This window comes from Ostrea edulis, chromosome 4, assembly GCF_947568905.1.
Source record: "Ostrea edulis chromosome 4, xbOstEdul1.1, whole genome shotgun sequence".
NCBI lineage: Eukaryota > Metazoa > Mollusca > Bivalvia > Ostreida > Ostreidae > Ostrea > Ostrea edulis.
The window spans coordinates 16,219,063-16,235,662 of record NC_079167.1 but is presented as its reverse complement, the minus strand read 5'-3'; the positions used below and the strand labels follow the sequence as shown (position 1 = coordinate 16,235,662).

Here is a 16,600-nt window from a genome sequence, read left to right as displayed (position 1 = left end):
ACATCTCTCTCAAGGAGATAACTGTTGTTTAATAGATTTTTATTCATAGATTTTCCACTAATCAGAATTAAAAACACGTTAAACATTACATGTAAAATGGAACTCTGCAACATTGACATTAATAAAATATTGACAATAGTTTCACTCGGTCAAACCTCTCTATCTCAAACATGATGCAGCTGGAAAAAAAACTTTGAGACATCCAAGGGTTTGAGATATTGAGGTTAAAATACAGAAAGAAAATGTAGTTGGGACTTCCAACTCACTTCGACATATATATGGTATTCGAGATATCAGTGTTCCAGATACTGAAGTTCAACTGTAGTTTTATTGCATATTGCAAGTACAGATATTTACAAAACAAAAGCTACATTAATTATGTTAAAATCAAAGCTGTGTATGAAAAAATTGTGATATTTTTCACAACAAAGGAAAAGGTACATTGATATATCATGTATTTCTTTGAATTGTGCACATTTTAAAATAAATAAAAAAAAGAATAATTCATTAAAAAAAACGCAGGCATTGATACTGGTGATAATTGCACAAAACTTGGGAAGACTTCCTATTATGTATCTTTGTAAGATATCAAGTGTTCTGCATTCACACTGGCGGAGTGAGGTTTTGATCTTTCGCATTCACAACACAACCAAGGCGTTTATAGTGTTCCAACAGATCGCTCCAAACAGCGTCACATTTCAACAGGTTTTGATTTCCTAAAACCAACAAATCACACTGCAAAATACACCTATGCAATATATTTAGTAACACAATAGGATTGACATTGAAATGAACCAATCTTTGGTGAAAAGAAACGGTTCTGACAGCGGTCTTTCAAAGCTTTCTTTCATATAATAGAATTTTTTTTTCAAAGCATACTTTGCACCAACAGGATGAGAAGCCTGTAAATATCAAGTTTGATGATCCTAGCCTTAAAAATACTGCTTTTTCTTTACGATTACTCATGAAAGTATGACCTTGACCTTTGAACTTGAGAAATAACATCTTCCTCTCACCACGAGGGATATGTGTACCTGGGTTGATTATCCTATCCATTCTAATTAAGAACTATTATCGCAATCACCTTTGACTTAGAACGCTTTACCCGATATAGTATTGCGTTGTGTGATGACACAATTGAATGAGACGATTGAACAGTTTGAATGACATGTTTGATGTAATACAACAAGAGATTTCTATGGAATGCCAAATTAACATAAACTCAAATGATTGAAGATATCTTCAATTATTTGAAGATATCACAATTCAATTATTGCTCTCTTTAAATGAATTAATGCGCGCATTAAATCAATTATTGCTCTCATCAAATGAATTAATGCGCGCTTCAATTCAATTATTGCTCTCATCAATTGATTTAATGCGCGCATTATATCAATTATTGCTCTCTTCAATTGCATTGTAGCGCGCATCAATTCAATTGTTGATATCATTAATTCATTTGAAGAGATCATTAATTCAATTAAAGCGTGCATCAATTCAGCTGAATAATTAATGCTATCATCAATTCAATTAATGCGCGCAATAATTCAGAATTGAAGATATCATTAATTATTTGAAGAGATCTTTATTTAAATTGTTGCGTGCATCAAATGAATTGATGATATCTTCAAATAATTGAAGATATCATCAATTATTTGAGTTTATGTTAATTTGGCGCTCCATAGTTTTCATTGGCCGATTACAGCCCGCCCACTTTCTCGAGCGGATTCAGGTAAACGGACTAGAAATTACTAGCTAGAGAACTGTAGCTCTCTGAAAAAATATTATGACGGAACAGAGAGCTACAGATCCACCTCTTATAAAAACCTTCGATTTACGGGGCACAAAAAGCTGCGCACGGTTGAGGCCGGATATCGGTGTATTCTTGTGTTGCTGTCTCATAAATTCAATATAAAAAAAAATCTTAACATATTTTCCTACTATACTTGTGTCCAAACATACCTTCAAATATTCATTAAAGCCACACACGACCCGAAAACTCGCAGCTTCAAATGATTTCGTTTGTTGGCGTAGCCATGTTTGGTAGCCGGTCAATTCGAACTCTGTTGCTATTGGTATCTATTCATAAAAATTATGTATTCGCTCTTCATTTATTATCAACACGAATAATTAATGGAAATTAAAAAATATAGTTTTTGTAAAGGTAAAATAAGCCCTTGATTAACGAAAATGCTACATAAGCCCATTATGGTCCATAACACTCGTGTGGCAGAGATGGAGACCGGCCGAAGCGGCAGCCCAGACTAATGAAAGCCGCATTGCCGTAAGTTTAGCTATTTAAATAATTATCATTTAATGGAACTGGGATGATATATTATTTAAAATATTTGTGGGGTATTAATTCACATCTAGACGCTATTGTGTCAGTATGAAAAATGAACCGGGATTCGAATTGACTGGCTAACTAACATGGCTACGTCAACGAACGAAATCATCAAAAGCTGTGAGTTTTTGGGTCGTATGGGGCTTTAATAAATATTTGAAGGTATGTTTGGATACAAGTATAGTAGGAAAATATGTTAGGAAGTTTTTGATATTAAATTTATGAGACAACACAAGAATACAACTTTTTCTCTTTCTACCTGTGATCGTTTTTGCAGTCAGTAAGTAATGGTTATCTTCTAACATCCGAGTGATATTCACATTATCAAATAGATGGGCGGTCCTTCTGTCACGAGTGCGCGGAAGTGTGTAAAATGAGAAGCTTTTGAAATATGTGACAAGTCGGTCATCTTCTACCATCCTCGTAAAATTCACATTATCAAAAAGATGGGCGGTCCTTCTCTCACTCGTGTGCTCCGCGCACTCGTGACAGAAGGATCTATTTGATAATGTGAATATTACTCGGATATTAGAAGATAACCATTACTTACTGACTGCAAAAACGATCACAGGTATGTGTATACATGGATTTGTTACATAACACTTCTCGTCTGTTTCAACGCCCCAGACATCGATCGGCGCACGCTTTACCCGTGAAACAGCAAAAGTAACTTCACCAAAACTGAATTATCCCTGTCTTGTTTCTATTGTGTAATTCTGATGTTAGTACCGCCCATGCGATAACAAGGTGGGAGGAGCTCGTTTTATCACACATGCGATAAAAAAACCCTATTGATGATAACCAGATACAATACCTGAACAACAAAAGAAAATCACTGTAAATATGTGACAAGGTAAGATTATAGGTTAGATCTATTTTGTATCAAGAATTTAGTTTGATGTTGACGATTGTGATCAACTGCTTTGAACAGTTGAATACACAGTCCATTTAGTGAGTCCAAGAAAACTGTAACGACATGTAAACATGCGTATCGATCTCGGAATGCAGACGAATGATTTATATCGAAAGGCAAAATATTCTTCAATCATTTATAAATATGTTTTTCAACCTATATTAATTTTTATACGCCCGTCTTTAGACGGGACGTATTATGGTACAGCGATGTCTGTACGTCCGTCCGTCCGTCCGTGTGTCCGTCCGTCCATCCGTCCGTCCGTTCAGGGTTTTCTCTTTATAATTTCATTTTCCTTTCACATATCATGCTGAAACTTGCTGTGTAGCTTTTTTTGTGGGTCACTCTAGATCATACTGCAATTTTGATCCATTTCGACCTTTTTTCCAGGAGTTTTGCCCCTTTACTAGGAAATAATTATTATATGGAGGGTACATAATTTGTCCACCCTACTCCTCCCACAGTTTTCAAGTGAGAGCCTTCTTATTTTGTGGAGTGTTTGTATGGGTATTGAAGATGTATATGTGGGATGAATTTTGATTTTCTACAATTTTTGAGAAAATTACAGGTTGTTGAACTTAGTCTATTTGGAAATTAATATTCTATGGAGGGTACATAATTTGTCTGCCCAATTCCTCCCACAGTTTTCAAGTGAGGACCTTCTTGTTTTGTGGAGTGTTTGTATGAGTATTGAAGATGTTCATGTGGGATGGAATTTGATTTTCTACAATTTTTGAGAAAATTACAGGTTGTTGAACTTAGTCTATTTGGAAATTAATATTCTATGGAGGGTACATAATTTGTTCGCCCTACTCCCCCCACAGTTTTCAAGTGAGGACCTTCTTATTTTGTGGAGTGTTTGTATGGGTATTGAAGATGTTCATGTGGGATGGAATTTGATTTTCTACAATTTTTGAGAAAATTACAGGTTGTTGAACTTAGTCTATTTGGAAATTAATATTCTATGGAGGGTACATAATTTGTCCGCCCTACTCCTCCCACAGTTTTCAAGTGAGGACCTTCTTATTTTGTGGAGTGTTTGTATGGGTATTGAAGATGTTCATGTGGAATGGAATTTGATTTTCTACAATTTTTGAGAAAATTACAGATTGTTGAACTTAGTCTATTTGAAAATTAATATTCTATGGAGGGTACATAATTTGTCCGCCCTACTCCTCCCACAGTTTTCAAGTGAGGACCTTCTTATTTTGTGGAGTGTTTGTATGGGTATTGAAGATGTTCATGTGGGATGGAATTTGATTTTCTACAATTTTTGAGAAAATTACAGGTTGTTGAACTTAGTCTATTTGGAAATTAATATTCTATGGAGGGTACATAATTTGTCTGCCCAATTCCTCCCACAGTTTTCAAGTGAGGACCTTCTTGTTTTGTGGAGTGTTTGTATGAGTATTGAAGATGTTCATGTGGGATGGAATTTGATTTTCTACAATTTTTGAGAAAATTACAGGTTGTTGAACTTAGTCTATTTGGAAATTAATATTCTATGGAGGGTACATAATTTGTTCGCCCTACTCCCCCCACAGTTTTCAAGTGAGGACCTTCTTATTTTGTGGAGTGTTTGTATGGGTATTGAAGATGTTCATGTGGGATGGAATTTGATTTTCTACAATTTTTGAGAAAATTACAGGTTGTTGAACTTAGTCTATTTGGAAATTAATATTCTATGGAGGGTACATAATTTGTCCGCCCTACTCCTCCCACAGTTTTCAAGTGAGGACCTTCTTATTTTGTGGAGTGTTTGTATGGGTATTGAAGATGTTCATGTGGAATGGAATTTGATTTTCTACAATTTTTGAGAAAATTACAGATTGTTGAACTTAGTCTATTTGGAAATTAATATTCTATGGAGGGTACATAATTTGTCCGCCCTACTCCTCCCAGTTTTCAAGTGAGGACCTTCTTATTTTGTGGAGTGTTTGTATGGGTATTGAAGATGTTCATGTGGGATGGAATTTGATTTTCTACAATTTTTGAGAAAATTGCAGGTTGTTGAACTTAGTCTATTTGGAAATTAATATTCTATGGAGGGTACATAATTTGTCTGCCCAATTCCTCCCACACTTTTCAAGTGAGGACCTTCTTATTTTGTGGAGTGTTTGTATAGGTACTGAAGATGTGCATGTGGGATGGATTTTGATTTTCTACAATTTTTGAGAAAATTACAGGTTGTTGAACTTAGTCTATTTGGAAATTAATATTCTATGGAGGGTACATAATTTGTCCGCCCAACTCCTCCCACACTTTTCAAGTGAGGACCTTCTTAATTTGTGGAGTGTTTGTATAGGTACTGAAGATGTGCATGTGGGATGGATTTTGATTTTCTACAATTTTTGAGAAAATTACAGGTTGTTGAACTTAGTCTATTTGAAAATTAATATTCTATGGAGGGTACATAATTTGTCCGCCCAACTCCTCCCACACTTTTCAAGTGAGGACCTTCTTATTTTGTGGAGTGTTTGTATGGGTATTGAAGATGTGCATCTGGGGAAGGATTTTGATTTTCTTCCATTTTTGAAAAAAATGACAAGTTGTTGAACTTGGTCCATTTTGAGGAAATCTCGATTTTTAAGCTAAGACCCTTTGTTCATATGAAAGTTTGTCACAGCCTCATGATGGCTGATACTATCTGAAGCAAAGTTATACAAATTATAGCACAAGAAAAACACCCTATGTAAGCATTTCACGGGCGTATTATGTACCGTTTGCGGTACTCTTGTTATAATTATGAAATTGAATCAAAAGTTATCGAATTTGTTGCTGTATTAGCAAAACACGAAGTGCAAGCGAGATGTGCATCGCTTTTTGCACAATCGGTTATTACGTATGAAGGTATATCTCAGAATAATGACCACGGATGCTTTCGATCTTTGCAACGACCGTGGTGGAATACTCTTTTTATGTTGCCCACAAGGTGCTAATGGATGACAGGAGACACTGCACCATATTTTACACATCCCGTCTATGGTGGTTCAGTTGGATTATCCAAATTATTAGTATACTGTTCATCTAGTTTTGTGCCTATACAATTACCCAGGTTCCTTGACTCTTGACCGTAAAAAAACAATGGCTGCATCTTCTTCTTATCCGGGAGGGGGTGTTGTACCAGGTTTGATTATTCTAGCCTTATTAGTATCCTTTCTAACCTTCCCACAAGGTGCTGATGGATGAACATACATACCAAACAGAAACGCTGCATCATATCATAATAGTCCGAAATAACTCAAAATAATAGTCCGAAATAACTCAAAATAAGCCCCTTTTAAAAATATCCTCAATGGATATATATTGTAACAGATCTTGAGATATTGTTAACTCGCATTAGACAGATTTCCAACAAAAATAATTAAATCAACTCGTGTAGGTTATTCGGGGAGGGGAGGGACACAGGCACCTGTGGTAGCATTGAGGGTTCTTTAGCGTAATAACGCCTGCCGCGACACGGGACCTCCGATTTTAGGGTCAAACCCGAAAGACCCTTGACTCTCATTTTTAAATGCAGAGGGTTTGGCAAAGCAGCAATCGCTAACAATGTTTACATATTAGGTTTGACGCTGTCATGAACGGGGCTCAAACCTGCGACCTCCCCGGTTACGAAGTGAACGCTCTAAACAACTACTGAGCAAGTCTGAAATTGTGACATTTAAAAAAAATAATAATAACCATATCTCTGATGATCCCGGCTTCTCAAGCTTTTGATTGAAGTTTCTTTGTTTATCATTAGATTGATTGATTGAATGAATATTGTTTTACGTCCCTCTTGAGAATATCTCATTCACATCGTGACCACTGCCGGTGAAGGGCTGCAAAATTTAGGCCTATGCTCGGCGCTTATGGCCATTGAGCAGGGAGAGATCTTTATCGTGCCACACCTGCTGCGACACGGGACCTCGGTTTTTACGGTCTCATCCGAAGGACCGCCCCATTTAGTCGCCTCTTACGACAAGCAAGGGGGTACTGAGGACCTATTCTAACCCGGATCCCCACGGGATGTTTATCATTAGAAGGATTTCCTTTCACAGAGGAACTGGAAGGAGATCATTGTACTCGTGTAACGCCAAATAAAGAAATCAGAAGCATCGGCAATCTGATTTTAATAGGTATATTTTAGCCGAGTTGCAACGAAGTTGAACTCGGCTATTGGTTTGGTGATGCGGGCGGTTGGTTGGGCGTCAACAATTGGTTTCCGATTGATAACTCAAAAAGTTTACAATCTAATCAAATGAAACTTTGATATATTGTTGGGTACCAAATAAGGAAGACCCCTATTAATTTTGGAGAAAAATGGTAAAAGGTCAAGATCACAGCGACCGAAAATTTCAGAAAATTTCAGAAAATTTTGTTTCCGGATGATAACTCAGAAAGGTTAAATCCGAATCAAATGAAACTTTGATATATTGATTTTGGAGAAAATAGGTCAAAGGTCAAGGTCACGGTGACCGAAAATAGATTTAAAATTCCAAAAAAATATTTGATTTCAGGAGGATAACTCGAAATTTTTTAATTTGAATAAAATGAAACTTGGATATATTGTTGGATACCAGCAAGGCAAGACCCTTATTGATTTTGGAGAAAAAAGGTCAAAGGTCAAGTTCACAGTGACCGAAAATAGATTGAAAACTTCAGACAAATATGGTTTCTGGATAGTAACTCGAAAAGTTTAAAATTGAGATTAGTTCTTCACAATTATAAATATGCCACATCATTCTTGACTTTACAATGTATCCCATGCAACTCGGCTCATGCACCCCTGGGTGCATATATTGATTTTAATACCATTTTATCATATTACATGTAACTGTTATAGAAAATCATCAAAAAATTCGGGATCATGGTAGATTTAGCAGCCTCAAACAAGACTCCACCTGCCTCCATCCGAAACAGACCTACCTATGATGATGATGCCCTTCCTGGCGCGTGTTAGAGCCACGTTAATTTGATGTCGGTCTGTGATAAACCCCAGATTCTGGCCGCACCAGCCCAGTGTTGGATGGGTTTCTATTCTGTACGCTGGGAGAGATCGGACGGTGCTAAATATCACGTAGTCCCATTCGCCACCTGCAAATGTGAATTGATGCTAGATTTACACACAAAAAAACCCCCACCCAAACAACAACAACAAACAAAGAAACAAAAAAAGAAAAAGGAGGAAAAAAAACCCAATGGTATCATGCTTTGTATTTGATTTGCATGATATGATTTGATTCCACTTACCCTGACTGCCCACCACGGTATTCACTTCAACGTCATTGAAACCTTTCTGTTTCAGAGCTTCTTGGATTGAAAACTTCTGAGCTCTGTATTGTGACATGATTTTGACCTGGGACGAGTTTAGTCGTTCGTGAGATTTCAGAAATCCAAACAATTTTACCTGCATCAAACCACGTGATTATTCTAACATAATATGTTAACATAAACTCAGATACTTAAAGTTATTATTTAATAAAATGAATTAAAGCATATAAAAATCGAATTGATGCGCACATTTAATTCAATTAAAGAACGCAATAATTCAATTAATGCGCACATTAATTCCATTAATTCAATTAATGCCCGAAATAATTGAATTATAGCTCTGTTCAATTGAATTTAGAATTATATCATTAATTCATTTGATGAATGCACTAATTCTTTTACAGAGAGAATTATTTTTTCGAGCAATAATTCTATCACAATGATGCGCTTCAGTTGAATAATTGATACACGCATCAAATCAATTATTGCTCTCATCAATTGAATTGATGCGCGCATCAAATCATTCATTGCTCTCATTAATTCAATTGATGCGATCAATAATTTATTTGACTCTCCATATATGAAAAATGAGTAAGGAATATGCTTGCATTAATATTGAATGTGTCTGGCAGTTCTCTACTGTACAATTACATTAAACTGCCGAACGGTAACTCTCTGGAGAATTGGTAATATACCATGTGCCGCTACAATTCTACAGAGTTCTACCTCGGAATGAATTGTCTAATACTTTTTGGACAATCTAGTTTTCAGAAATTAAACCATGCTGTGCATAGATTTTACAAGAACTGCGTCATGAAAATACTTCAATATTACATCCTACCACGTGTTTCACTTCCGCCATGTTACTACATGATTGCTGATTTCCTTCCTCCGTAGCAACTGCCAGGAACCTCTCCTCTCCCTCTATATGGCAGAACATCAATGGTACGTGTTTGTTGTTCCATATTGAAAGAGGTTTCTTGACTTCCCATTTTGTGGAGCACTTTAGATCTGTCTCGAGGTCTTCTTTGTAAAACTGTCCCGAAGGGAATTTGCAAATACGTGGATTCTGAAAATGATCGCACTTTTCATGAGTAGTACTTAAAAAAAAATTGCAGGAATTTATCGGACTCTAGCTTTATTGCAAAGATAAATAACATACAAGTGCATACTTGTAGTAATAAAAATGAAGAAGAAAAAAATGGAACGAAATACCATTCGGTACTGGAGTTTTAAGAATACAGTATTGTCAGCATAACGTTCAAACAGAGATCTCGACAGTCCAAGTCTACCCGCCTCCCGACAAATAACGATTGGTTGGAGCTGTTTGTGATCACCGATAAGAACGACTTGCTCCGCTTTAGTAGCAATAATTGGAGCCATAGTTTCTGGCTCAGTGCACATCCCTGCTTCATCAATAATGAGTTGAAAGACCTTCCCCTCTGTGGCTTTAAGAAATTTAGGATTTGTTGCAACGGCAGTAGTGCAGAAAATGACGTCATAATGCTTTAATTCATCCTGGGTAGCTTTACTCAGCAATTTGTTGTATTCATTAATCTTTTCAGGTGCAACCCCCTCTGGATTTTCTGCGAAAAGTTCATCAAACTTCCTTAATTCATTGGCAAATGGTTTCTTTTTTTTCCGTATTAAGTTATGGAGGGACACATCTGCTAATTCCGGATCCGGTCGGTTGTCTTGACTGGAATTCCGGTTGATGTAGTCTCTGCCTGGTATAGGGTACACTGTGTTTTCTATTGAACTCCCATACATTCTGACTATACTCGGACACATACATCCCAGTTTCACATGTAGCCATCCTAAATATCAGACAATTTTTGTTAGACTTTGACATGAAATTGTGGTACTGCATCTAAATTGTTGAATTAATTGGGGCGATAATAGTGGGTATTAATGAATAAACGTGAATGATAGTTTGGCAGTATTACAACTATCCTAAGTAGACAAAAACAAAACTGCTAGGTACAGGAGACAAAGTGTGCCAATGTAACTGCTCTTTGTTGTGTCTTTTATATCTATTGTACATTTGATCTCAAAGCGGAAAAAAAACTACCCACCACCACCATGATACAATGTTTATTTATTTCTAACGTCTATTAATCACGACTGATAATACACAACGTTTTACAGATATGAAGAAGTAGCAATTTAAGAAATTTCGAGACGCCAGTTTTGATGGGTTTAGAGAACGCTCATGGACAAAATTATTTTAAAAAAGGGTGAGCTGACCCAAAGATAACAAAAAATTTCTTTTCTCTCATCTTCGTTTTCCTCTATACCATGTGACAAGTACAATATGCGTAAGAAATACATGTCACCTGCCAAAAGTTTATAGACAAAATAGCGGGTCTAAATTCGAACTTTACGGAAGTGAATTCAGCAATTAATGTGCACTTAGGTGACACTGCTGTTCGCTTCAAATAAGTTATTTGACTGTTAACTAACTTTCAATCACTTTTAATTTTGCATTGCCTACCGTATAGGTATGAAAATCCCAAAATGAAAACAGACACTAAATTTTCCGTTGAAATGAAGATTTCCATCTCTGGTGCAATATTTCATCTTCTGAAATTGAAGAGTTCTTATAGTTTGTTTTATCAAATTACAGATACAGAGTATCGCCACATACCTACTTGTACATCGCTAATTTTAAAAAAACCTATAGGAACTCTCCAATTTCGGGAGATAAATATTGCGCCATGGAAGTTTTCATTTGAATGGGAAATTTAGTGAAAGTTTATTTTATGGAATATTTACATACTGAGATGGTAAGTAATGCAGCATTAATAGTAATTGCTAGAACCGACAGAAGCTGAAAGTAAATTTCCAGACATGAATTATGAGGATTGCCCCGAGATTCGGTGAAAGCGTCAATCCAAATATTCAGCCGAGCCGAATCTCCACCGGGATTAACGTCTATGTATAAAGAAATTAGGATTCGGGAACAAACAGGAAAATCCGTGTGGCATGGACGAATGGGTTGACATAACTGGTCAATAGCGATCTTTTCTAATGAATGCAAAGTTGTTTTGGGACAAAACAACCGAGTTTATATTTGGAAAAAGATAGAAGAATGGATTATCAGCCTGGGCGTACCACCGAAACCTGACACGAGTTTCATGTGGGGATGCATTACCTGGGATGGAGTTGACACACTACGGTGGTTAATGGCAATGGAAATTTGTTAACATCGAAATAAATGTTATCCATGGTGAATAGATTAGGCCACTAAAACCCGAGTTTTTAGAAATATCTAACACTACTTTTACAACAAGTTGATCAACGAAGGTCGTATATGACGTCACTGTACCACGTGACCACCTATCTAATTAACTAGGCTTTTTGAAATCGGGGCTTAGATTTAAGTCCGTATTGTGGCTAATTGTCGCAATATTTCGGCAAACGAACTATTAGAATTAATTACTATTAGCACAAGAAAGACAAAATGCATATAATTTTGTATACTTTGAAAACATGAGATGTGTCTTTTAAATGCGAATAAATATATTGACATCCTTGAAGAAGAACTGTGGCCAGTTGCAAAAAAAAAAAAAAATCCTGATAACGATTAGATATTTCAAGATGACAATACCCTGGTTCATCATGCCCAAATTGTACACGAATATGAACAAATAAACAGAGTCGCATGTATGTCTGGGCAAGCACAATCACCTTATGCAAATATCATTGATGTATTTTTCAAGAAAAAATGTTCAATGATATTCTTGAAAAAATAAACTTAAACGTAGACTTTCCAATATCAATAACGTCACTGACTTGGAGCGAAATATGCACGACATCTTACTTGCATACATTTTGTAATGACCTCCGGTCATTATTCTATGGGAGTCAAAATTTGCCTCTACAGTTTGAAGTATTGTTTCTTATGATTGCCATTATCATCCCTGTTTGAAGGGATGGGGGCTGTTTATGAAAAAGATCTGAAGAAATACCTACTTGCCACCAGATCAACAGATTTGTTAGACGGTCCACAATACACAACTTGTTTGTGGTCTCCACCGTTCTGTCGGTACTTCAGATTGATGTCCACAAAAAGCAATACAAGTTTGATTCCGATCAACGTTTTACCCGTACCTGAAAAGTAATGTACACCATGTTTTATTCTTTAGAAGATAGAAAACTGCAAAATATTTAATTAAGAACTATTTGTTTATTCTCATTAATTAAGTGTGTTTAGGACGTTTAAACGAGTAAGAAATTGATTTATTGGCAGGCTCTGTACATTTGCCGTCTGTCGATGACGTCATTCATGTTCATTGCCTTTAGAACATGTTTTTATAGTTTCTAACCTGGCGGACCATGTATCAGTGTAAACCGCACAGACAGGGCCTTCCTGATCGCCTGGATCTGTTCCTCATTATTTGGCGGCAAGACGGATCCGAACTTTTCCAGATTTACAACGATTCCCAACCTCACATGTGATCTGTCTGTAAAAATTCTTACTTTCTAAATCATCTAAAAAGTTTCTACTATTACTTTCGATATTCGGTAACTACTGTAATTTACATTTTGCAAATACGAAACTTTTGTAATTTCAGTTTCTTTATCATTACATATTGATAAATGGTACGCAGGTTTATATATATCAAAGCAAGGAGAATCACTTGATACCAATTTCATTCTGTGAACTTTACATAAAATTGATAAAAGGTAAAGGAAGGGGGCAATTTTATTATATAGTAAAACATCTTACCAAGTTCGGGTTTCCTATCTCTCAAAGCTATCGACCTTGCTAAATCCGTTGCCTTGTCTAATTTTTCTAAATTCATTTCAACACGACTGAAAATTATGAGGCGATATATAGGTTTGAATACATATAAATATATATTAAGAATTTTATGAAATATCCAATCGGCTTTGAAATATTTTTATCATATACATGTACTAAATTATATACTTGTGTAGACTTTTCTATATTTATATCTGGATTATATATATAAATTTCATTTTCGAAAATACATGGAGTCTATATATATATTCTATATATCCAATAATAAAAGTTAAGAAACACAAAACTCAAATAACATTTCACTGTTAGCGCTTTCGGCTTTAATGCCTCATCAGACAGTTATAACTAACTGTCTGAAGAAGCATTAAAGCCGAAAGCGCTAACAGTGAAATGTTATTCGAGTTTTGTGTTTCTTGACTTTTATTATTGGATGTATTTACTGTATCAAATACTGGATTCTTTTTACAAACTAACGAATTATATATATATATATATATATATATATATATATATATATATATATATCTGTGTGTTTGTAAAAGCACATGCAACTTCACTATATACCTGTCAGTTGCTGACATTTGAAGAATTTCAACAGTACAAAGAGGGTTGGAAGCATAATTCATTGCTAGCGTTGGCCGTCTACTCTCATTGTGCAATAGGAAATATACTTTATAAACATATAAAAGCACATGCAACTTCACTATACATACCTGTCAGTTGCTGACATTTGAAGAATTTCAACAGTACAGAGAGTGTTGGAAGCATAATTCATTGCTAGCGTTGGCCGTCTACTCTCATTGTGCAATAGGAAATATACTTTAGCTTCACTGTTCTCTCTTTGAATAAACTTTGTCTCTCCATGACCCACCCATATGTACCGATTATTCGGTGAGCAGGCAGTCCTTGCTCGCGATGGAGTTCCATTCACCATTTCACACCGAATGCAAAGAAAGTTCCTTTCAAAAGGGGTAGTTTCACAGCCAGTGTTTGGCCTTTCCCATCGTAAATCCACATCTCGGTCTTGACAAAAGGTTCTAGTTAGAACAAAAAATCCATCACTGTGTGTAGAAGCACGAAAAGTTATTGGAAGATCGTTTATGATTATTGCCATCGATTTGGAAGCGTTGGTAACGGATTCCATTCGGAATATATCCAACCATCGTTGCTTGTATTCAGATTCTGTCATTCTTCGGTTGCCGGCATGGGTAGTGGCATATGCTGCAAAACACCGAACTGGATCAGACATATGCTGAAGACAACATTTCACATTGTTCGTAATTTCTAAGAGATGAATAGCTGGCAACAGCATCCCTCCTCTCTGGTCCGCTCCGAGTTGAACAGGAATAACTTGTCCGCGGTTGAAAGATAAACTGAATTCGGTGCATTGTTTAATGATGATACCATTCTGTTTTTCAGAAGTTGTGTCGCTGTATGTTTCATGACACTCTGGGACGACTTCTAAAATCTCTTTCTCGTCAATATCATCTTTTAATGTATACAGATTGTCATTTATCATAGCATTTATAACTTTCTTCCATTTCCCGAGGGATACGAACTGTATTTTTTGATGTGGATTTAATTTGACGGGACTGCAAATGGGTTCGGATATTTTGGACGATTGTCCCCTCAATGAATACAAACGTTGTTGCCAAGTCAAAGCAAGAAGTTGATCTGCTTCACGATTGCCTGTGAAGGCAGGTTTTGACTTCACCTTAAGCAAACGAAATTCAATTTCATTGCATGACTTTGATAACACTCGCATTCCAGGGAAGCATACCCGAAGAGCTTTTTCAGAGGCTGACATGGTCAAGCCATGGCATAAACGAGGACGTCTGTGAAGCTGTCTTCCTAAATGAAATAATCGGCACTGTCTATCGAATTCCAAAGATCGGCGTTCGTTGAGTTTCTTACACAGCTCATTGACCTCCTCTTTGGCGTAAGGTGAAGGTGTTTTGTTTAGCTTTGCATGGACCAGTCGATGGACAATCAAGTCTGCATAACGCCGTATAGGAGATGTGAAATGAACGTATGGATAAAGCCCCAAAGAGAAATGCATTCGTTTATGAGGCAACCCGGAACATTGATAAGTCGAAGTCTTTTGAAATGCAATCCACGATTCATACGCCATAGCTTGTTGTGGGTGAAATTCATCAGTGCCAATAAATCTTTTAACATGTTTATACTTTCCCATGTTAAATTCCCATTTCATTTTCTTCCAGATATATTTTTGCACTGGTATTTGATGAGACAAATTGTCTGCATGAACACTGTCAATTGACAACGTTTGATTTGTTGGCAAAATTCGATTTTGTAGCGAGAGGACAAAATTGGAAATAATAGGATGACGTTCTATCCAGTCTTTCATTTGACATGAAGATGGTTCGCCTTGAATACGCAGAGGTACACAATCGGGATATCTCTCGAGCAAAATTTCTGCAATGAATTGATTTGCGAGAATCATGAACTCTTCGACTATATACCGTGCTTCTAGCGATTTATAATAAGCGTCACTTGATTCGCTGTATTTTGCTTCGAAAGGAAAGGAAAATATTTTATTTCCTATGCGTTTAAAGCGTATTTTCTTGGAAATTTCACTCAACAGACACAATTCTTTTTCATAATACAAATCAACATTTTCTTCTCCTGATAATATTTTCTGAACTTGCTGATATGTAAAGGAACGTCTTGACTTAACAAATGTTCGTTTTACCTCTGATTTATCTTTTGAGATGTTTCCGAAACAGTCAACGATGAAGAAAACTGATAACGTTTTCGTTCTTTTGTTAGGAAGAAGGCTGCATTGCCCAGTTGCAAATGGTTCTGGTAGCATATGGTATGCACGGTATTTTTCTCCAGGGTAAAATGTAGTTGATCTCTGTTGTGCCTCTAAATCTACATCATCATTCTTTTCCACTATACTGCCAACGTCTGCAATATGTACACCGACCTCAAATTTAGAATCTGAAATCTCCTTTATACTAAGTGCATCATCTAAGTCTTTTGATCCCTTTTTATCAATCGTGAAAACATCGAGATGGGAAAAATCCTCCCTCCCCTCCTCTTTGTTACCATCTGAATCCTGCTCCAATATTTCTTGAACTTTCTTCATTGTCTTTTCTTTATAAAAAACAGACACTTTGTTTGCCAGACAAATTATGCTAAGGGAAGTTTCCTCATCATAATCTGGATCTTGAACCTTAATCACAGCACCCAAAGGATATATATCTTTCCACTTTATAATACATACAAAAAATGAATATTCCTTTCGTTGGGACTCATTTATGCATTTCGATTTATCGAATACCAGCTGCTTCGTTTC

The 16,600-nt window shown here is 36.2% G+C and overlaps 1 protein-coding gene and 1 long non-coding RNA gene across 7 annotated transcripts in view; one reads left to right on the top strand and one right to left on the bottom strand.

Moving 5' to 3' along the window:
* Positions 1-22: 22 nt before the first annotated feature.
* LOC125672133 (helicase with zinc finger domain 2-like) overlaps positions 23-16,600 on the bottom strand; it is a 33,265-nt gene continuing 16,687 nt past the window's right edge. For 3 of the 6 annotated variants that reach the window (XM_048908254.2, XM_048908253.2, XM_048908252.2), the window contains exons 3-11: positions 13,992-16,600; positions 13,243-13,328; positions 12,839-12,976; positions 12,486-12,623; positions 9,726-10,327; positions 9,352-9,579; positions 8,490-8,646; positions 8,166-8,333; positions 23-716 (exon numbers count right to left, since the gene is read on the bottom strand). The exon at positions 13,992-16,600 is cut by the window's right edge and continues 747 nt beyond it. In XM_048908254.2, coding sequence (XP_048764211.2) covers positions 604-716; positions 8,166-8,333; positions 8,490-8,646; positions 9,352-9,579; positions 9,726-10,327; positions 12,486-12,623; positions 12,839-12,976; positions 13,243-13,328; positions 13,992-16,600 — 4,239 coding nt within the window. In that variant the 3' untranslated portion in view covers positions 23-603. Of the gene's footprint in view, positions 717-8,165; positions 8,334-8,489; positions 8,647-9,351; positions 9,580-9,725; positions 10,328-12,485; positions 12,624-12,838; positions 12,977-13,242; positions 13,329-13,842; positions 13,948-13,991 lie in introns of those variants that run through there. The other 3 variants (XM_056162078.1, XM_056162079.1, XM_048908256.2) reach the window with 2 other exon arrangements.
* LOC130054013 (uncharacterized) lies at positions 2,719-8,743 on the top strand. Its single transcript, XR_008802261.1, has 2 exons — positions 2,719-3,197; positions 8,083-8,743. It is a non-coding gene; the product is annotated as an uncharacterized LOC130054013 (long non-coding RNA).